Source organism: Phascolarctos cinereus, unplaced genomic scaffold (genome assembly GCF_003287225.1).
Source record: "Phascolarctos cinereus isolate Bilbo 61053 unplaced genomic scaffold, phaCin_HiC Scaffold_4;HRSCAF=312, whole genome shotgun sequence".
NCBI classification, from domain to species: Eukaryota; Metazoa; Chordata; class Mammalia; order Diprotodontia; family Phascolarctidae; genus Phascolarctos; species Phascolarctos cinereus.
In genome coordinates this window covers 160389154-160411792 of record NW_027555847.1, presented here as the reverse complement: position 1 = coordinate 160411792, position 22639 = coordinate 160389154, and the positions used below count along the sequence as shown (strand labels likewise).

At 41.7% G+C, this 22639-nt stretch overlaps 1 protein-coding gene across 2 annotated transcripts in view; it reads right to left on the bottom strand.

Annotated features, from left to right (window-relative positions):
- SCNN1G (sodium channel epithelial 1 subunit gamma) overlaps positions 1-22639 on the bottom strand; it is a 30691-nt gene that overhangs the window by 5309 nt on the left and 2743 nt on the right. Inside the window, exons 2-8 of one of the 2 annotated variants that reach the window (XM_020978644.2) lie at positions 18541-18871; positions 14854-15166; positions 13305-13501; positions 11839-11942; positions 6339-6502; positions 1165-1263; positions 531-648 (exon numbers count right to left, since the gene is read on the bottom strand). In XM_020978644.2, the coding sequence (XP_020834303.1) occupies positions 531-648; positions 1165-1263; positions 6339-6502; positions 11839-11942; positions 13305-13501; positions 14854-15166; positions 18541-18857 (1312 nt within the window). In that variant the 5' untranslated portion in view covers positions 18858-18871. Of the gene's footprint in view, positions 1-530; positions 649-1164; positions 1264-6338; positions 6503-11838; positions 11943-13304; positions 13502-14853; positions 15167-18540; positions 19306-22639 lie in introns of those variants that run through there. The other variant, XM_020978646.2, reaches the window with a different exon arrangement.

Sequence of the window (22639 nt, the reverse complement as noted above, 5' to 3'; positions counted from 1 at the left end):
ATCCTCTTCACATACTGCAGAATGGACAAATGACTTTCTGCAGGGCGCTGAGGAAGGGACTCCTGAGCTAGACAGTCTCAGTTTCCTTATCTGTAAAATGAAAGAGTTGGGCTAAGTGACTTCTAAGGCCACTTCCAGCTCTAGGTCTAGGATCTCTAAGGTCCCTTCCAATGCTACGACCTTCTGATTCTTACTTCACGTTCTTCCAGTTTCTGGAAAGCTTGCTTCTTATTGGCTGGATCTCTCTCCACTTTAATATTTTAAGGCCTTTCCTGAAAGCTTATCATTTCTCCCTGCTCTTTATATCAAGAAGTTATCCTTCAGAGTCAAATTCAAATGACGTGTCTTGCCACCATACTTTCCTCCTTGTCCCTGCCCCTGATTTATGTGGTTAAAGTCTCTGGTTTCATGTTTATGATCACCATCTTTCTTTTCTTTTCTTTTTTCTTTTTTTTTTTAACCATCTCTATTTTCTGAATCAATAGCTTGAGAGGCTAGCCTGGGGTTCCTGGGTATTGATGAAAACTCACTCCAGTTGGGGTGTTTCTGGTAATTGCAGTAGGAGACATTTTCTGGTGCGGGTTGACTATACTGGGCACAATGGCACTTTTCCGACATATGCCTCTGGAAACAGGAGTGAAGACATATCTGAAAGAGGAGAGGCTGATGACTCCTTCCCATCCCTTCCTCCATGCCCCCAGCTCCAGGGACTTCCCCATCTTGGAGGTGGCTATGGCTAAGGGTTCCCAGCCTCCTTTCCCTTATGAAGAGATTTTCACTGAATATGTGAGGAATCTTGGATCTTATCTGTCAGAACCTAGGCAACAGGGTTCATATCTAGGAAAAGAAACCTTCCTTTCTTAACACAGTGTTCCAGGAAAATCTTTGACAATTAAGATCCAGTTACAGATGACATGGAGAAAAACTGGTATTAGCCAGTGGCAATGTACTCAAAGTCTTGCTGGTGATTAGATAACATCAGGGATTACTATCACCATTTCTGACCCTCTGACCCCCATTTCCACCCCCCACACCCAACTGACTAAAAGGTAGAATTTCCCCAGCCAGGATGTGACCTTGACTTCTGCATAAGGCCACCTCCCAGTTGGGGGTTCACACTTCTTGGGAGATGGAGATTCTCCTCCTGCCCACCCAGCTTAGTACCTGGAGAGAATAGGTGGCATTGTAGATACTCTTGACAGGCACATCACTGCCATCCTTCGTGCACTGGCTATATGGCTCACTCAGCTTGAAGGACTCTGTCTGAAATCCAAAAAAGCAAACTGAGATGTCCTATCGTACAGCTCTAGCCCTAGTCACAGGGAAGCAATGACTTAAATGATTAACCAAAATGGAGATGGGAGGTTTTGTGGTGCACAATGGAAAGTTGGTATTTGGAGTCAGAGGATTTGCGTTCATATCTCAGCTCCCATCTTTTATGTGGTCTTGGGCAAATCTGGTTTTCTCTGGGCCTGAGTTTCATCATCTGTGAAATAGGAGGGGTAATGTTTATAGACCAGATGGCTTCTAAGACCCTTTTCAACTCTAAATCTACTATCTATGAGGAAAATGGAATAGGAGTAATGAGAAATATTTTTTTTTCCTAATCACCTTCTGGACCTTAAAAGTCCTATCAAAGGTCTATTTCTATCATATCCCTCCATTAAACTGAAAACTGTATGAAGGGCAGAGAATGTGCTTTGTTTATCTTTGTTGCTCTTCCAAGTGGCTAGTACAGACTTTGAAGTTAGTCCTTACATAAATGTTTGTTTGAATAAATCAAAATGAATTGAACTAATCTCTCTTCAATAACCACACCTATGGAAAACCAGCTTGTCTAACTACAAGATGACAATTTGCTAGTAAGGTGACCTACTTGTCAAGCTCTCAGAAGGAAGTCATCAGCCTCCCGAGTCTTAGACTTGCAAGTGAATCCTATTGTGATAAGTATAAATATCACATTTAGAAGTGAGGTGGCTAAATTGAGGGGTCTTTTCAGACTTCAGCCCATTTAGGCTATTGAACCCTGGGATTTCTTTCAGGTTTCTCTCTGGAAGAATCTGGAGGTTCAGGGAGATCTTAGATAGGAGAGGCCATTTAAGGTCGTCTCCCTCAGACCGCTGTTTTGGGAGGAGTCCAAGATCTTAGAAAGTTCCTTGTGTGAGTTCATCAAATGCTATGGAGGGCTTGGCTTCCTTGCTTTTAGGAAAGCAGGGTCTCCACTGTAAAGGAATGGAGACTAAGGTTCCTATCTTTGGGTCAGGGGTCAGTGTTATTGCCTCGCAGGCATTATTGTTAGTAGCACCTCTAGAGAAGCATGGCCTTTGAACCCCCTTTTCTGATTCTGGGTACCATTTTGTGTGGCTGAACTCAGCCTATGTAGCACTTGGGCATCAGCCCAGCTTGGAAAGTCATCATAAGTTTCTCCAGGCAGCAGTGTCTAAGACCACCACACTTTTAGCTAGTGGTGACACATCTGTGCCAGTAGAGGCATCTCTGAAGCTGCTGGTTATTCCTGGAGCGTTAGCCAGCTGCTTTGTGTGCTTCATGGAAAAGCTGTGCTGACCTATCAGGTTGATAAGGCCGAGTCAAGCTTCATTCAGAGTGTGCTGGTTGGGCTGCCCAGGTATTAGTCCGGCTTTGAGAACCTGGCAGCCAGGCTGTCTCGTTCTGGGCAATCTATTTTGAATTGCTTTTCATTTCTTGACTATCTGATCAACAAAATAGCCTTGGACTTTGAAGAGATAATTATCAGACCTTATGATTCCAGTGCTGCTCGGGTCATGTTTCCTGGCTGGGTAGGAGGCTCACACTAGGTATGTGGTGGTGGTTGGGGAGGGGGAAAAATGGTTCTTTGGGCCCAGAAGCCCCTCCTTGTCAAGCAGCTGAAATCACCCAGACAACCACCCACATGGTTATGAAGCTCAGATGGCTTAAAGAGAATTTCTGAAATTAGATGCCTACATGCTTTTCCACTATTATCTTCTGCCTTGGCATCATGGGCTTAAATCACCCTGAGTGGGGAGGGGAGAAGTAACTTCTTTCCATTCACTGTACCCTTTATCTACCATTGGGAGGTTTAGTTTCCCTGAGGTGGCAGAAAGAATTCCCTCATTTGTATGTGTAGAAAGAGCCAGAATGCCCTGAACTCAGCTAACCCTTCTAGGATTATAGATCCTATGTAGATAATATAGCTGGAAGGGATCTCAGGGGACATTAATTGTTTAACCCCTTCATTTTATGGATGAGAAAACTGAAACCCAAGGAAATTAAGTGACTTGCTCAAAATCAAACAGATAATAAATGTCAGAAGTGGGTTTGCTTGGGGTTCCTTCTGGTGAGTCATAGAATAGACTTTGCTGGGGGAGCCAACAGGGCGAGGATCCTACCCTGACACCAGGACCGAATATTCTCAATTGCATTGGTATACATAGGTGAGCAATTTGAAGAAGAAAGGCCCAGGGTATTAAGAGCACCCAGAGGCAGTCTGAGTGACTGTGTAATATATGAACAGAAAGAATGAGAAGACCACCCTGGCTGAATTAGCAGCTCATAAGAAGAGAAGCTTTGGGGCAGCTAGGTGACGCAGTGGATAGAGCATCGGCCCTGAATTCAGGAGGACCTGAGTTCAAATGCGGCCTCAGACACATAACACTTACTAGCTGTGTGACCTTGGGCAAGTCACTTAATCCCATTGCCTAGCCAAAAAAAATAAAAATAAAAATAAGAAGAGAACCTTCAAGAGAATGGCAGACTCCTAGAAGGCTCTTAGACTGGGAGACAGTCAGTTCCAGCCAGGTTCTGATCCTAGATTTCATGATTAGATCTATTCTTGAGGCTCAGCCTGGACCACAGGTGGGGATCCTGTGGCCTCGAGGCCATATGTGGCCCTCTTGGTCCTCAAGTATGCCCTTTGACTGAATCCAAACTTCACAGAACAAATCCCCTTAATAAAAGGATTTGCTCTAAAAACTTGGACTTGGTTAAAAGGCTGCACCCAAGGACCTAGAAGACTACATGTGGCCTCAAGGCCACAGGTTCCCCACCTCTGGTGGGTTCCTATAAGAGAACAGCAACCTCTGCCTTGATCAGACGGCTTTTGGGAAGCTCCCAGCATGGCCATTCAGCCTGCCTGCCTACCTACTTGCCTATCATTTCTGTATTTCAGTAACTAGTACCATTTAACCTGATGCTTATTACACTATCTTCTTCTATGAGGTTCTTAACCTGGAGTCCATGATCTTGTTTCTTAAAAAATATTTTGATAACTATATTTCAATATAATTGGTTTCCTTTGTAATTCTACATATTTTGTTTTATGCATTTAAAAATATTATTTTGAGAAGGGGTCCAACGGCTTCACCAGACTCACAAAGGGCTCCATGACACAAAAATGGCCAAGGACCCCTGATCTAGGGAAAGCTGACTTTCCAAGAGTTGCTTAGCTAAAGAGTCAGTCTTGTTTCATCTCTCATCTGATTCCTTTCCCAGTCCTTGGTTAACTGACTAGTCAATCAGTCAACAAGTGTTTAAGTATCTACTATACATCAGATACTATGCTAAGCTAGACGGATACAAAGAAAGGCAAAAGACAGTCTCTGTTCTCAAGGAGCTCCCAATTTAAAGAGGTAAGCAAACAACATGAAAACAGCTATGTACAAACAAGCTGTATACAGGATAAACTGAAGATAATCAGCATAGGAAAAACACTAGCATAAATGGGATTGGGAAAGGCTTCTTGTAGAAGGTGAACTTTTAAATGAAAATTGAAGTAAGTCAGTAGGTAGAGATGAGGAGGGAGAGAGTTCCAGGAATGGAGGACATGCAATAAAGAAGTCAGTGTCACTGGACCACAGAACACTTGGGAAACAGAAGAGGGATATAAGGTATAAGAAGTTTGGAAAGATACTAAAGGGTAAGGTTGTGAAGGGCTTTAAAAGCCCCAAAGAGGATTTTATATTTGATCTTGGAAGTGTCAGCAGGAAGCCACTGAAGTTTATTAATTGGGGGTGGTGGTGACATGGTCAAACTTTTCTTTAGGAAGACCAGTTTGACATTTGAGTAGAGGATGGACTGGCATGGGGAGAGGCAGAGAGACCAAGCAGTGCGCTATTATTTAAATAGTCCAAGTATCAGAGGAGAGGAAGGAGCATATGCAAGAAATGTTGTGAAAGTAGAACTGAAGGGACTTGAAAATAGATTGCATAGAGGTGGCGAGATTGAGTGAAGAGTCAAGGATGATACCTAGGTTTCAAGACTGGGTGACTTGGAAGGATGGTTGTACCCTAGACAATAACAAGAAAGATAGGAATAAGGAAGGGTCATTTGTGTAGGGGGAAGATAACGAGCCCAGTTTTTGACACATTGAATTTAACATGTTTATGGGATATCCAATTTGAGATGTCCATTAGGCAGCTGGAGACACAAGACTCCATGTGTGACTTTGGCAAGTCCCTTGTCTCAGTCTGTTTCCTCCTTTGTACAATGAAGGGGTTGGGATAGATGACTTTCAAGGGGTGGAAGAAAGAAAGTCAGGAGAGAGGTTAGAACTGGATTCACAGAATTGGGAATCCATTCCATTGCATGGAGTTGACAACTGAATCCATAGGAACTGAGATCATTGAGTGAAATAGCATAAAGGGAGGAGGAAAGACGGCCCACAACAGAGTCTTGAGGGAATACATGGTTAGTGGGCATGATCTGGATGAAGATCCAGCAAAGGAGACAGAGAAGGAGTGTTCAGACAGGTAGGAGAACTAAGAGAGCAATGTCACAAAAACCCCGAAGTGAAGAGAGTTATCAATGAGAAGATAATCAAAAATGCCAAAGGCTGCAGAGAGGTCAAGAAGGATTCATGCAAGTTTTTCCTTTGGCTCTGTCCACTCAATACCCCAAGGGTTTTTTTAAGCTAGTACCTGATGATTCCCAAATTTACATCTTCAAGCCTAATTTTGCACTCACAGTCCCACAGTAGGAAACTGGGCCAAATACCCTCCTATCTTTCACCATCTTGTTCACAAAGATCACAGGTGTAGATATTCACCTGTGACTCAATGGAAAAAGCACTAGATTTGGAGTCTGATGGCTTGGGTTTGAATTTCAGCTCTGGCACTTATAACCAGTGGGACTTTAGAAAAATCACTTAGCCATCCTCCCTTCCTTATCTGTAAAATGAGGGAGAAAATTTTTCCTCCTGCTAAGTTTACAGATCCCTTGGAGGAGGGCATGTCTATGGACCCTCCTTTGAGAACCCCTGCCCTAAATGGATTGATAGCCTAGGCTCTGTAATTTCTATTATTCTAGGACAGGCCTTGGAACACATAACAGTCATCACTTACCAGGTGCATTCCTATCGAAGTAGCCATGGCTGTTTCGATCTCTGTTCCTATGTCTTCAATAAAGGGATATTCATCCTGCCTGTGGATAACAACCTTAGCCCCAGTTGATGATATCAAGAAGGGGTTATATTCTTCTTCATCTACGTAAAGGACCACCTGCAGTCCTGGAGGGAAGAAGAAGGCATGTTTAGAGACCTGAGATTTCAAGGAAACTCTCCATGAGATATGCATAGAGAGATTCTGTGGTAGGGATACTCATAAAAAGAGGCCAAAAACCAATGTGGGAATTTGTTTGGCTTGACTATGCATTTTTGTTACAAAGCTGCTTTTTTTTAAAATGGGTATGACAGCTAGAGTTGCCTTCACACAGTGAAAAGAGAACAAAAGGAAATCTCTAAGGAATCATAGACAAGCAAGACAGGTTTGAAAGTTACATGTTGAATTTATATTATATTTTTAAAAAGCAAGAGATGCAGTTTCATGTAAACCTAAGCTTCTCTTCCTGTTCTAAAATGCATGTGAAAATGCTCATTTACTTGGGATTTATTAAGTTCTCAATAAAAAGAAAAGTAAAGTAGAAAACTGAAGCAAATGTGAGAAAAGGTAGCCTGTTTCAGGACCCTCAAAAACTCAGGCAAAGGGGCAACTAGGTGGCACAGTGGATAGAGCACCGGCTCTGAAGTCAGGAAGACTTCAGTTTAAATCTGGCCTCAGACATTTATTAGCTGTGTCACCCTGGGCAAGTCACTTAACCCCAATTGCCTCCAAAACCAAACTAAACCAAAATCTCAGGTTAAAAAAAAAGGGTGGGGACAGGGCGGGGGGAGTAACAAGGGCTATATATTCTGAGAACTTCAGGGTCCTAGGCTGTCCCATCTGGAGATTATGGTAGGAAGCCTGCAGACTTAGGGTACCAAGAGCAGGAATAAGAGGTTTGGGGTGGGAGTGACAGTTAAGTGTTGATGGCATTCATGTCCTTGTCACCTTTACCTGGACTATTGCAATAGCCTCCAAAATAGTCTCCTTCAAACCTCCTTCTCCTTTCTTTAAACCCTTCTTTGTAGAGGTGCCAGACTGATAGGGAATTAGTGTGGTATAATGAAAAATATACAGGATTTAGCCTGGAGGATTTGGGTTCAAATTCTGAATTAATTAGCCTTTCTGAGCCTCTGTTTCCTTGTCTGTAAAATGAGAAGTTGGAGTAGGTAGCCTGTAAGGTTCCCTTTTGACTTTAAATCTGTGATCCTGTCATATTCCTAAAGGACGGGTCTGATCAGGTTACTCCTTTGTTCAAAAATCTTCAATGGCTTCTTATGGCCTTTAGGGCAAAATACAGATTTTTCCATTTAGCTCTTGAAAATCAGATCCATTGTACACAGTAACAGCAATGGTGTAACATGATCAAATGTACAAGACTTAGCTACTCTTCAACACTGTGATCCAAGACAATTCCAAAGTACTAAAAAAAATGCTATCTACATCTAGAGAGAGAAATGATGAGTACATATTGAAGCACATTTTTTCACTTAAATTGTTTTTGGCAACATGGCTAATATGGACATATATTTTGCGTGACTTTCCATGTATAATTGACATCATATTGCTTGTCTTCTCAATGGATAGGGGAGAGACTGGAGAAAGGAAGAGAACTGAGAACTCAAAATTTATAAAAAAAAAAGAATGTTAAAATAAAGTATAATTATTAAGAAAAAGAAAGAAAATCAGGATCTAATCTATCATTCCAGGCTAGATTATGCATCACTTCCTCCTCTCCCTCCCCACCTTGAACACTCTGTTTCAATCAAACTGACCTATAATTATCCCTTTCACATTATGTATCATTTGTCAGACTGTGCAGTGTCCCCATGATTTGGAAAATCCAAATAAAAATCTTTGGCCCTCCAGAGAAGTCTTTATTATTATGGTATTAAAAGATAAAATGTGTTGATATTATACAATACCATATATATTTTTATGCATTTCTGAGTTTCTAAATTTTTTGTGTCATCTGCTGCTTCTGCAAAACTCCCCCCAAATTCCCGTTTAATTTCTTATGCCAACCTGTGATATGTCAAAACTTAGATGGAAAAAGTCTTGACGTGGAAGGAATAACTGGATTTGTTACTCTCCTGCATCTCCCATCTCTGCCTTGACACAGGCTGAAACCCCACGCCTTAGAATGCTGTCTCTTTTTATCTCTATCTCTGGGAACCCCTAACTCCTTTGAAGGCTCAGCTTAAATACCTGCTCCTTCCTAAAGCCCTTCTTGATTCTTCTCAATTGTTAATGTCCCTGACACCATTCCTTTGTCTATATTTTGAATTTTCTTATCTGTGTACACATTGTTTTTCTCTCTCCAACAGAATGTAACTTTCTTGAGGACAGTAACTGTTTCATATGAATCTTTGTATCCCCAGTGCCTAGGTACATAGTGCATGTTTAATAAATGTTCACTGGATAAAAGTATACAGCCCTTCCTCCTAATGGAGGAAGACATCTGACTCACCTAGAGCCCAGTTTTGCCCATTACTGGGCCTCTTCACCTACCAATGGAGGCATTGCTAAACACAGGCAAATCTTACTTCGTGCATCCTTATCACAGGTTTATGTTTGTGCCTTTGATAAAGCATGGCACTTTTCCAGTTTTCATATCAGGTGTTTTATTTTGAACAGGTGTTGGCAGGCATGAAAGCCAGTCACAGACCTATTGACTGAGTCAGCCGTACAAGGGTGCTTCTCAGATAAATGCCCAGTAGTCTCTTTGTTATCAGTTGGTTGAGCATTAGGGCCAATCCACTTTCATCATTAGCTGGGCAATACCAGTTATAGGAGCCAGGAACACTATTACTTCCTAAACACTTCAAGGATCACGTATCATACAGATACTGTGTGGGTAACAGCCTCGTGGGAGGCATCATTGTATCATGGGTTTTGAACTAGAAAGACCTGTGTTTGAATTCCACCTCAGAGATTTAACTAGCTGTGTGACCCTGGGCAGATTGTTTAACCTCTCTTAGCCTCAGTTTCCTCATCTGTAAAATGAGGATAATAATAGCATTTATCTCACAGGTTGCTTCGAGGATTAAATGTTATAATTCACCTAAAATACTACGTTAATCTTCCTTCTGTCAGAAAGGATTGCATGTCATCAGATCATTGAGTCTAATTCCTTCATTTTACAGATGAGGAAACTGAGGCACGAAAAGGTTATGTGACATGGTCATGGTCACATGGACAGTCATTAAGTATCCAGGTTGGAATTTGAATCCAGTTCCTCCTGATTTCAATTCCAGCCTCCTATCCTCTAACTCATGCCTCCTAAGCATCTCTGAACCTCAGTTTCCTCATCCATAAGGTGAGAGTAATAAACATAACTACGTTATAGGGTTCTTATTTGGATCCAGTGAGATAATGTGTGTAAAGTGCTTTGCCAACCTTATGATGATGTATAATTATGAGCTAGCATTTAAATAGTCTTTGAGAATTCATAGGGTTATAGATTTAGAGATGAGAGGAACTTTAAAGGTTATCAGGTCCACCCCTAATCATTTTCTGAGACCCAGACAGGTTGAGTTATGCCAAGATCATTACTTGTCCCCATGCCTAGAATGTTCTCCTTCCTCATCTCTGCCTTCTGGCTTCCCTGGCTTCCTTCAAGTCCCAGCTAAAATCCCATCTTCTACAGGAGGCTCTTCCCAACCTCCCCTTATTTCTAGTTCCTTCCCTCTTTTGGTTGTCTCCAATTTATCCTGTCTATATCTTGTGTGTATATAGTTGTTTGCGTGTTGTTTCCCTGATGAGATTGTGAGCTCCTTAAAACAAGGCCTATCTTGTGCCTTGCTTTTTTCCTCACACAGTGCCTGGCATACAGTAAGGGCTTAATAAAAGCCTGTTGACTTGTTTTTCTCAAAGGTGGTCAATGTTGGAAGTGGGATTTGAACCAGATTCTCAGACTGCAGAGCCAGTATTCTTTCTGCCATATCATTTGGCAGACTGTAGCAACCTGTGATGGGCCTCCTTAAACAAATGACCGATCACCAGACATATACTTGAAGGCTTTCCAGCTTGGGAGGACCTGCCAGAGCATAAGGTCTGATGCCACAGATCTCCAGAATCTATACTCAGCCTTTTGCCATGATTAGGCATCAGAGTGGGACCTTCCTGGAGGATCATCTTTACTATTACAAGCCAACAAGGGCATATTTCCATTGCCTGAGCCATGTATAAAAAGCTTGCCTGAGTGGTTTTTCTAGGTGAGAGGTTTATAGGATAATAAATTTATAGCTGGAAAGGACCTTAGAGTTCAATTAATCCCAAGCAGGCAGCTAGGTAACACAGTGGTTGGGGTGTTAGGCCTGGGGTCAGAAGACCTGAGTTCAAATTCAGCCTCTGACACTTACTAGCTGTGTGACCCTGGGCAAGTCACTTAACTTCTGTTTACCTCAACAATCCTCAAAATGGGAATAATGATAGCATCTACATTGAAAGGTTGTAAGAATCAAATGAGATGGTATTTGTAAACTGCTTAGCACAGTGCTTGGCTCAAAGTAGTCATTATATAAATGCTTATTCCCTGGCTTCCCCCTTCCTATTCAACCCCCTCACATTTTTCAGAAGAGGAAGCTTAAGATCCAGAGAAGGGAAATGACTTCCCTAAAGTCACAGAAGTTAAGTGGCAGAGTTGGTATTACGTCTTTTGCCTCCAGACCCAGGGCTCTGTCCATTGTACTTCCAATAGAGGTCTGAGGAAATCAAAAACCGATAGAGGAATTACACTATCTCATGGAAGTAGCAGCTGCTTTGGGGCTATCTCAAAAGGAATCTAGGTGGATAATGCACTGCAGTATTACAAGTTCACAGGCTTGGAAGGGAGCTCAGAAGCCAGTCAGTCCTACGAATCTGATCTAGAATCTGCCTCCTGAGTAGTCATTTAGCCTTTGCTGAAAACTCTCCAGTGAGGAAGACTCCACTACCACCTCCAGAGGCATCCTATTCCATTTTGGGAATCGCTTGTCTGAGGCAACCTGGCTTGGTGAAGACCATGTTGGACTTGGTAGGGGGAAGACCCTGGTTCAGATTCTGCTTCTGATACCTTTCAGCTCTATGCCTCTGGTGAAGTCACTGAATCTGAGCCTCAGCCTCATCTGTAAAATGGGGCTAAAAAATAAAAGCACCTAGCTCACAGGGTTGCTCTGAGGCTCAAATAAGATAATGTATGCAAAGTTATTGGTTCTTCTTCAAGAAGTTTTTCTCCCTTATTTCAAGCCTAAATTTCCCTCCTTGTGACTTCTAATGGCTTCTAGTTCTGCCTCCTGGGGCATCAGACATCAAAGTGGGGGAAGGAATGGTTCCTGTGGAGCATATTCTGGGAAAGAGGCAGTGACATCCCAGGTCTTTGGCTGAAAGGAGGAAACTAGACATTTCTTTAAGGATCTTCACATTCCCACTGTCCTAGTATTACCAAGTCACTCTTGAGTGACCACAACTCCCATTTTCTTACCATATTCACTGCCTCCCATGGAAGTACTGAGGGTGGTCTCATTGGTGGCGCCATTGAAGGTGTAACAATTCCCATACATTGGATGGTGGAAAAGACGGAAGTTCCTACAGGAATAAAACTGAGTCAGATGGTTCCAGATCTGGGACTCTTCACCAAGCTCTTCCTGTCTCTTAAATAAAGTCGAATCAGGGAGGAGAACACTGATGTGTTGGGGGCCCTAATACAGTTCATTGGCACTTCTCCCCTCATCCCTCTTTGGGAGTTGCTATCAACCATCTATTTCTTCCTTGCCTCCTCCATCAGCATTACCCACCTTGCTACTTTTCCCTTGACTTCTGCTATATCTCTGTCCCTATGTCTTTGTGCCCTTTAGTGATCACTGTTGTCATCCATCTTGTTCTCATCTTGTTTGATGGAATTCAGATAGAAACTGTACTGAGATTCTCTTATATTTAATGTCCTACAGATTATTATATAGGTCAGTGGTTCTCAAATGTTTTTGGTCTCAGTAACCCTCTATACTCTTAAAAAAATATTGAGGAACTTCTCCAAAGAGTTTTTGTTTACATGGGTTGTATCCATTAACATTTACCATATTAGAAATGAAAATATTGTAGTATAATTATGAAAATAGTTTTGACCTCATGGACCTGTTGAAAGGGTCTCAGGAAGGGGGTCTATGGGCCACATGTTGAGCACCACTGGCATAGGTGGGTAAAATAATTGCTTTTTTATAATTGAATAAAAGCAGTGGGATGTAATATGTAGGTTCACGAAAAGTATATTCGGGACAACTATTTATAATTATTTTGAATAAATATGGTATAGTGGGTAGACAGCTAGCCATGAGGTCAGTAAGACCCAGATTCAGGTCCTGCCTCTAATATATCCTGGCTGTGTGACTCTCAGAAAAATCACTTAATTATTCAGTGCCCTGTGTAATCCTCTAAAGTTACTGCTGATCTGCATTGGTAGAGGGAGTTTCCTCTCTGGGAATTCCTTATTCCAGTGACATCATAGGTTAGATTTAAAAATCATTATTGTTAATAGGAATAGAGACTGAACTTGTTATTTTGTTGATATAAGGAAGCACCTGGGTGAGGAAATTCCCTTTGCCAATGCAGGTTGGCACCTTGTCTGCAACAATTATTATTGTTATTATTATTATTATTATTATCATGAGTACTAGTACTACTAGCAGTAGTAGTAATAGTAATATTATTAGTTAGAAATCAAAACCAGCCTTGGCTTCTCTCCATTCACTTTCTCCTCCTCCACTAAAATTTCCCACCCATGTGTCAACTGTGCAGTAAAGGGAGGAAACAGGATTCCAAAAAGGAGAGTCAGGGTTGAGACACATATTCCACTCTCAGCTTCTACAATCTACAACTCAGCACATCCCTCTGTGGCAAGAGAATGTTGAAGGTTTAAAATGGCGTAAGGGTAGTGGCATTTCCCTTGCTGACCTGGGATCACAAGAAACCCCATCAAAGAAGCAGGTCACTAGCAATTCCTCTGCAGAGTAGCTCATGTTGATTTTCTTCTCCAGGGGCACTTGTGCCATGATATTCATGTAGTGCAGCTTGTACCATTCCCGAATGGCATTGACCCCAGAGTTGAAGGTATATGTTGCACAATCATCACTGGTGCCATTTTTTTCACACTGTGAATGAGATGAGATGGTATCTGTTAGCCTCTGCTAGCAATGGGCAGCTGGGAGAGGATATGCTGCCCACTGCCTGGATGAGAATGCCCAGACCATACAAAGAATTTTATCTCACTTTCCTCAACCACCTTGGCTAGAACTCAGGTGTCATTATGTTAGCAGCCTCCTGAATAATGGCGCCTCGGATTTAGATAGGGTGGGAAGGGATTGTCTTTGTGCTAAGGAATTGTCATTTTAGACCTAGGCGACAGAGAGCAGGGAACGTGTATGGACAAGATTTTTTTTTTTTTGGCAAAGGACTTGGACAAGGGTGGTTACTGTTATTGGTAGCTTTCCTAATGTTGAAAATTCCAAGAATAGACCCAGGCAGGCAGAATAGGTCTGTATGGCAAAAGTGAAGCATTGTATGGCAGAAATAACACACTTCTGCTTACACTGCACGGATCTGAATATAAGCCACACCCAAAATCTGACTTTTATAAAACTTGAGTGTAACCTAAAAATGAGGATTATTTTTTAGTGTATATACATCTAGACCTACATATGTAGACAGGTATCTTTAGCTATATCTAGATATAGTAATCAATCAACAAACATTTATTAAAGGCCTGCTATATGCCTGGCATTCATTATGCTAGGCACTTAGGATACTAATACAAAGAATAAGCCAATCCCTACTCTGAGAGGATTTATATTCTATCAGAGAAGATAAGTGCATATATCAACGTATAGAGAATAAATATAAACAGGTATAAAGTCATTAAAGGCAGAAAGGTACTAACAGATGAGAAATCAGGAAAGACTTCACGTAGAAGGAGGTGTTTTGAGCTACATCTTTAAAGAAGAGAGGGATTCTATGAGACAAAAGTGAGGAGAGAGTGCACAGAGATAGATATGTACATTTCTGCCTCCTGGCATCTCTATTTCCATTCGGTGTGCAGTCTTATATAACTACTTTCCTTATACCCCAGTTGTTAACAATTCCCCCTTGCTCCTCCAATACAATAACTTATTTTATAAAGATTTGTATTTATTTAATTGTGCACATGTTGTTTTCTACTAACAGAAATATAAGCCCCTTGAGGGCAGGTGCTATTTTTCTTTTTGTCTTTGTATACCTAGCATCTAGCACCATACCTGAAACATTGTAGGAGCTTACAAAATGCTGGTAGAATTAACTGAGTTTTTTCATTTCAAAGACATCTCATTTTAAGGTTGCAGCCTATTTATGTTCAACTATCGCCTACATTTGGACTGACATGTTATAAGCACATGCATATGCATACATACACACACACACACACACACACAATTCACACATCAAGGAGCATCCTTAGAATGGCTCTCACCATCTGGAAGCCCACAGTTTTCTTGGTCTCCTGCACATGCATAACATCAGAGGCCTTCTGGATGATGGTGCCACTGACTTTCCGTTTTCTTCCTGTCAGGAGGTCGGTAGCTTCCGTGGTCGTATCATCTGACTCAAAGACTACCAGAGGCAGGATGTTCAAGAATTTTGAATGGCTGTCTCCCTCAGTTGATTGGGGGGCATCAGCCTCACGCCGCTTCCGGGCTTTGATGTTGGAAAGTCCATATAAATTCTTCAAGGCGTTTTTGGTCTCTTGATCCAAGCCAGCCAGAAGGTCTTTCACAACACTGTACCTGTCAGGAGGTAAACATGAGTAATGAAATGCAGAGAGAGAGAACAGAGCCCCTCCCTAGAAGACCAACTCCAGGCAAAGCATAATGTGCTTTTCTCATGCTGCCATGAAAAAAGTACCAAACTTTGCTAGCACCTGATTTCAAGATACCCTCCCATACCTCTTCCCTCTAGGAAAAACACAGGCAATAAATTCTTTATTCCATGCTTGCTATCAATGATTACTTGCATTGCAGGCAACTGGAGGGAAAGGTGGGGAGAGAGAGAGAAGGGACAGAAACATAAAACCTCAGAGATCGAAGAAGACCCTTGGCCCATACCTGAACAAGAATCCCCCTACCAGACTCCCAACAAGTGGTCATCCAGCCTTGACCTAAAGACCTTGAGGGAGGGAGAATCCGTTACCTTGTAAGGCAACTCATTCCACTTTTGGATAGCTCTAATTGTGAGGAAGTTTTTCTCAACATCAGGTCAGGATTGCTGATTTGCTCCTAATTTAGTCCTCTGGTGCTGGGGAGAACAAATTTAATCCCTCTTTCATGAGAGACTTAAGAATACATGAAGCTAGCAGTCATGTAAGCAATGGTCCTAGAGTTATAGCAGATGGGTTCAAATCCTACTTTTCGTCCTCTACCTCAGCAAATCACATAACCTCCTTGGGCCTTCATTTCATCATCTATAAAATGAAGGGGTTTAACTTGATGCCCTTTGAGGTCACTTCCTGCTTTAGACCTAGCATCCTATGAGCTCTAGCCTTGTCTTTGCTAACCATCCTCAGTTCCTTTAACTGAATCTCCCACAGCATGATCATGAGGCCTTTATAGCATATAAAAACCTCTTACATTGTATAATCCCTTTTTCATTTGTCTCCTCTCTAGATATTAATGACTCCATCTGATATGACAACTGTAAAATGATAATTAACTCCTATTTATCATAAGCAGATTACTTCAAGGCAATATCAGCTTTGAGGCCTAGACCCAAGAGTCCACTGTCTCACTTCTCGTCTGAGTCATAGGGCCCATCTCCTTGTCTAACACAGTGGGTTCCAGGACAATGGCTAGGATGTGGCAATGATGAGGGTAGCCTGGGCATGGTGGTTATAGTGCTGGCAAGGAAGGGGATATAAATGCTTTCTTAGATTATTTGTGCTAACGACTCATCCCCTGTACTGTGTGGGTTAAGTAATAGTTGGCTGCATATACCTTCCATTTCTAATTTTTTGTGGTTACAAAGCACTTTTACATTCATTATGTCATGGGATCCTCCCAACCTTGTGAGGTAGTCAGGGCAGAGGAGGAAACTCAAGGTCAGAGAGTTTAAATTGTCTTCTAAGTCCAGTGTTCTTTCCACTACCCCACACTATCTGTGTACCATTAACTACATTGGAATTTGGCTTTCTTGGTACTAGGTTAAGAGTCAGGAGATCTGAAATTGGCTCTGACATATGACCTTAGATGTCACTTTTGGGAGGTTGACCCCCCCCCCCATTCCCTGTACACTGGCAAAATTCAAGATGCTTCCTATCTGCCTCATAAGGCAGTTTTAAAGATTCTATAGCATACAACTAGAAGGTGACCCAGTGGTCACCTGGCTAGGGCATGTTTTCTATGGGCTACCCTGTCTCATGACCAGGGATCCCAATTAGTGGGGCTAGGTTCAACCAGGCCTGATGTCTATAGCTGCTCAGTTACTGCTGAAAGTTATTTGGGCAATTTTTTTCAGGGTTGCACTTCCCTCTCTGAGTCAATGTCAGGCTTAAGACCTGAGTTCAGAGAGGGTATGACCTGCAAGTCTGAGAAATGGTAACTTGGGCTAATGAGCTATGGCTTAAAAGCAGCTCTGGCTTACTCTAAGAGTGGGATGCCACTGTCTTAAGCAAAAGCTCTCCTGTTAGTGATGTATAATTAACATATGTATGTATGTATAAGTAACTAATGGATAACTGTGTATTCTACCTACTTATGTTTCTCTTTTATCCCCTACTAGACAGTAAGCTCCTTGAGGGCAGGAACTCTTATTTATAGCTTGTTACACCTGGCATGTATAGTATCTTTTTTTGTAGTTGCAATTCATAGGATCACAGATCTAGAGTTATAAGGGTCCTTAAAAGATATAGGGCCCAGCCCCTTGATTTTACAAATGAGGAAACAGAGACCCAGGGAGGTGAAGTTCTCTTTTTATATGTGTGTTTCTTGTCTCCTGAATTACACTGTCAGCTCCTAGATGGTAAGGCCTGTCTTATAATCCTCTTTGTGCCAGTTTGGCCCTTAATAAATATTTGTTAATTGGTAAGATCAGGTAATCGGACATTTCTGTTTTTTTGGATGTTTCCACATTGGTCCATCCATTCCAGTTGTATGGTATTCCTGTAATACCATGCAATTCCTCTAATTTGGGAAAGCATCCGTAGGCAGCCAGACCCCTATCTCATTGACTACTATAGGTCCTCCTTCATACAAGAGTAAGAAGAGTGGTGTCGGAAAACAATAAACATGGGGCAGCTAGGTGGTGCAGTGGATAGAACACTGGCCCTGGAGTCAGGAGGACCTGAGTTCAATTTGGCCTCAGAAACTTACTAGCAGTGTGACTCTGGGGGCAAGTTATTTTACCCCAATTACCTCTAGAAAAAGAAAAACAATGAACAGTGTTTCTTTAACATTTTTGTGTTATGGTAAAGCTGATTAGTCCCCTTCTTAGAATAATGTTCATTGCCTATATTCATAATTGAAGGAAATACTAGATTACAGTTAGAGGCTGGTAAAAAAGAAATATGTAATTTTGTCTCCCATCCAAGTTCAGAGACTGCCTAAAATTTATCCACCCCTAAGGAGTCCATGGAACCCAGGTTAAGACCTCTAAGTTTTTTTTTTTTTTTAAGGCAACTGGGGTTAAGTGACTTGCCCACGGTCACACAGCTAGTAAGTGTCAAGTGTTTGGTCTGAGGCCGGATTTGAACTCAGGTCCTCCTGACTTCAGGGCAGGTGCTCTATCCACTGCACCACCTAGCTGCCCCTAAATTAGAGTTCTTAATTAAAATTAAGTAACTCACTTCATTTTCCATGCTTAGAGTAAGAACTTTTTAAGACATGCTGATTTCATACTCTCTCTCTCTCTCTCTCTAGCACATTATAATATACAGCACATATAATATATATTAATATAATAATATATAGTATATAAAACAATATCCATTTATATGTTCCCCTCCTCACCCCAAAGAAAAAGATCAGGAAATTTCACTCTATGAGCCTATATACACTATTTTATCAGAGCAACCATAGCAGAGTAAGGGGATCCCAAGTTCTTGAGTAGAATGGTTGGCTTTTGTCACTTCAAAGACCCCTTCCCTGCTCCTCATATCCCAGTCTCTTACTTGTAAGGATTGATGTTGCAGATGGTGACAGCCGGGAAATCGAGCTTCTGGAAATGGACCTTGATGGAGACAGAGACGGTATAGAAGGAGAGGACGAGGAGGGCGCACTGCCACAAAATGAGTCCCACAGCCGACAGTGTTAACATGATCCAAATAAGCCTGCGCAGACGGCCCTGGGACACCACAATCCTCCGGCAGCCATGGGTGTTGGTGTTCAAGCAGTACCATCTCATCAGCTCCTTGATCGAGGGAGCCTGAGGACCCGTCACAGTCAAGTTCCTTTTGATTTTGGCTTTGATCTTCTCCCCAGGAGCCATGGTGAAGGTCGGGCCTGGAAAGGGGAGTAGGAAAAGGTGGGGTGGTTAGGGAAAGAAGCACATTCTGCCAAACCCTGACTTTCCCCGATTGTTTCTCTTGGTCTCTTTCTTGTCTCTCTTGTCCATTCTTAGGAGAGTCTCATTCCGGGGCTAATGCCAGCCAGAGCTGAGAGAAATCTTGTCCTCTTTATCTGCTGGATACTGTGCACTTATAGTTTGGCTCCTCCTCCAAGGATATTTGTTTTTGACTGTGGTCTCTGCCAAAGAGTCTTGTTTTCTTCCCTTACAGCTACTGTTCTAACCCTGTAGGGTTCCTGGAGGTTTAACTAATGAATCACTGAAAAGGACCTAGCAAAGAAAATCCACTTTGGAGTTTTCTAGTAGGACCAGCATAGAAAAATGAGTTCTTTGCAGTTATTCCTTATTAATTTGATTGGTATGGCCATAAATCTGTAAATTAATTTCAGCAGTGATGTCATTTTTTAAATTATGTTGGTCTGAACAATTAAATCTCTCTTTGATTATTTGTCTTCCATTATTTCTGTTGTTTTGTAGTTGTAGTCTTATAAGCCTTGTGTGTGGGGATAGGTTAACTCCCAATATTTTATGCATTATTATAGTTATTTTGAGTAGAATTTCCTTTGCTGTTTTTTCTTACTGATTTTGTTAGCAATATTCAGAATGGCTGGTGATTTTTGTAGGTTTATTTTATATTCAGCTACTTTACTGAAGTTATTAAAACATGAACTCTCCAAAGACAATTCCCAATGTCTTCCCATGTCTTTTACTAGACCCATTCACTTTTGTGGAGCATTTTACAATGACAAAGACCTTTTCTATCTCATTTGATTTTTAAAAATTATTTTGTTTTTGTTTTGTTTTTGCTAAAGCAAGCGTTTCCATAACATAGTAAAATAAAAAAAGATGATTGCACATCTCATTTGATTTTTATGACCCTGAAAGGTGAGAAGTGCAAATATTATCACTCCCATTTTAGAGATGATCAAACTCAGGCCTGCAGAGGCTAGATGATATACCAAATCAAATTCTTTTAACTCTACTTTCTATATAAAGAAGATATCCCTCCCAAACATCCTTTTTTCTCTACCCACAAAGTGGCCACCCTAGTTCAGCCTCTCATTACCTCTTATTTAGACTATCACTAAAGCCTCTTAATTGACCTCTTTGTATCTGGTTTCTCCCCTACCCTACCCATCTTCTCTTCAGCCGCCAAAATGGTAGCAAAGATTTGACAATATCATTTCCCTGCCCAAGGTACTTCAGTGGCTCCCCTTTCCCCCAAGAGTAAATTACAAATTCTTCTGTTTGGTATTGAAAGCCATATACAATTTTTATTCTCCCTATCCTTCTAAATTGACCTCATCTTAATTCTTCTGCCTAAATGGAACTCCTCTTCCTCATGAATCCTCTCCCCTTCAAAAGTTCCCTATTACTGTCTAGGGCACCACCATTCTCCCAGTCATCCAGACTCCGTTGGGAGCTTCTACTCATGCTTTTCTCTCACCCCCATATCCATTCTTTTGCCAAGTCCTGTCAATTTCACCTTCAGAATACCTCTATGCTCCCTTCTCTCCTCTGACACTGCCACCAGTACACCTCAGTCCTGGACTATTTCAATAGCATGGGGGATTGGTTTCTCTGCCTCAAGTCTCTCCCCATTCCAGTCCCTCTTCCACTCATCTGTCAAATTAATCTTCCTAGGGGCAACTAGGTGTCACTGTGGATAGAGTACTGGCCCCGGAGTCAAGAGGACCTGAGTTCAAATCTGGCCTCAGATAGCTGCATGACCTTGGGCAAGTCACTTAATACCAATTGCCTCCAAAGAAAGAAAAAAGAAAAAAAGAAAGAAAAATTAGTCTTCCTAAAGCACCCACTTTGTTACCCGCTTAGTCAAAAAATTCTAGTGGCTCTCCTTTGCCTCTTGGATCATATAAACTCCTGTTAGGTGTTTTAAGTCCTTTATAACCTCAACCCCTCACAGCTTTCCAGTCTTTTTATACCTTATTCACTCCCAAGAACTCTGTGATCCAGAGACACTGACCTTGCTATTCTTCACATGAGACTCTTGACTCTAACATTTTCACTGACTCTCCTGGTGCTTGTAAATCTCTATCCTAATCTCCCAGGCTTCCTTCAAGTTCTAACTAAAATTTTGCCTTTTACAGGAAGCCTTTCCCCATTCAGCGTAATCCTAGTGCCTTCCCTCTGTGGATTATCTCCAGTTTATCCACTCTATATCCTGTTAGTACATAGTTATCTGCCTGTTGTTTGCCCCATTAAACTGTGACCTCTTTGAGGGCAGGGAACTTTGTTTTGCCTTTCTTTGTAATCCTTAGGCTTGGCACAATGTCAGGCACATAGTAGGTGTTTCATAAATGCTTGTTGATCAACAAACTGACCTACATGCTATTCCTTTTCCTGCATCCCTCTCTTTGCACAGACTGTCCAACATTCCTGAAATGCTCTTACCTCCTCACCTTCGTCTTCTGGAACTCACAGAGCCCTTGAAAGCACAGTTCAGTTGCTTTTTATACAAGGTACTCCCTGATGGATTTCCAACTTCCCTTCCCAGATGTTAGTGTTCCTCTGCCCTTACTGGATATTATTTTGTATTTACTTTGTATAGATTTTGTATTTATTTCTCTGTGTGTGTATTATTTTCCACCAGGAAAAAGTAAGCTCCTTGAAGGCAAATGCAGGGCAAGCTCTCCAGTCTTAGTCCTCAGATGTTGCCTGGCATACAATAGGCAATTAATAAAGGTTTGTAGAACTGAACTGAAGCTGGGATTTGAACCCAGATCTTCTGACTCCAAGTTACTGTTAGGTGCTATCCATTCTCCACTCCCTACCTCTTTAGCACTGACAGTCAAACAAAGGGGCAGTAAGAGGAGGAAGTAAAAGGGAAAGATCTGGATGATCCACAATTAAATAGTCAACTCTTAGATAACTACACAGATATGTGCATTGATACAACAAAATAGGTTAGCCATATAGTACTGGAAAAGGCACTGGATTTGGAGTCAAAAGAGCTTGATGCAAATGTCCTTTCTGCCAATAACTAGCTGTGCAATCTTGGGTGAATAACAACCTCTCTGGGTGTTAGTTCTCTCATCTGTAAAATAAAGGAGTTAGACTAGATGAGATATGAGATCAATTCTAGCACTAAGTCCACAATCTTGTGATCTCTGTGGCCCCTTGTATGTGGCATTTCTATATCATCCACACAGTGGATTTTAATGCTATCGGCTTCCATAAGCAAGAGGAGGAAGAGTATAGGGACTTGGATGTGGCAAGGATTGGTACCCTGTACCCTGGACAATTGTTCTCATTTGCTTGTGTCTAGGTGGTGCAATGGATAGAGTGCCAGGCCTGGAGACAGAAAGACTCATTTTCCTGAGTTAAAATCTGGCCTCAGACACTTACTAGCTGTGTGACCCTAGACAAGTCACTTAACCCTGTTTGCCAAAGTTCCTCATCTGTAAAATGAGCTGGAGAAGGAAACAGCAAAGCACTCCAATATCTTTGCTAAGAATACTCCAAATCGGGTCAAGAAGAGTCAGACCTGACTGAAAAACAACTGAACAATAGCAAGGTCTTTGGCCAGGAAACTGGATTTCAGGCTTCTTCTTTTCTCCACTACAGCATTTCCTCTATCCTAGACCCCTAAGCCACCCACATGACACTCATCAGCAAGGGTGAGGGTATGAGTCAGTATGGTATAGCAGAAACAATGGATTTGGAGTCTAAAGACCTGGGATTGA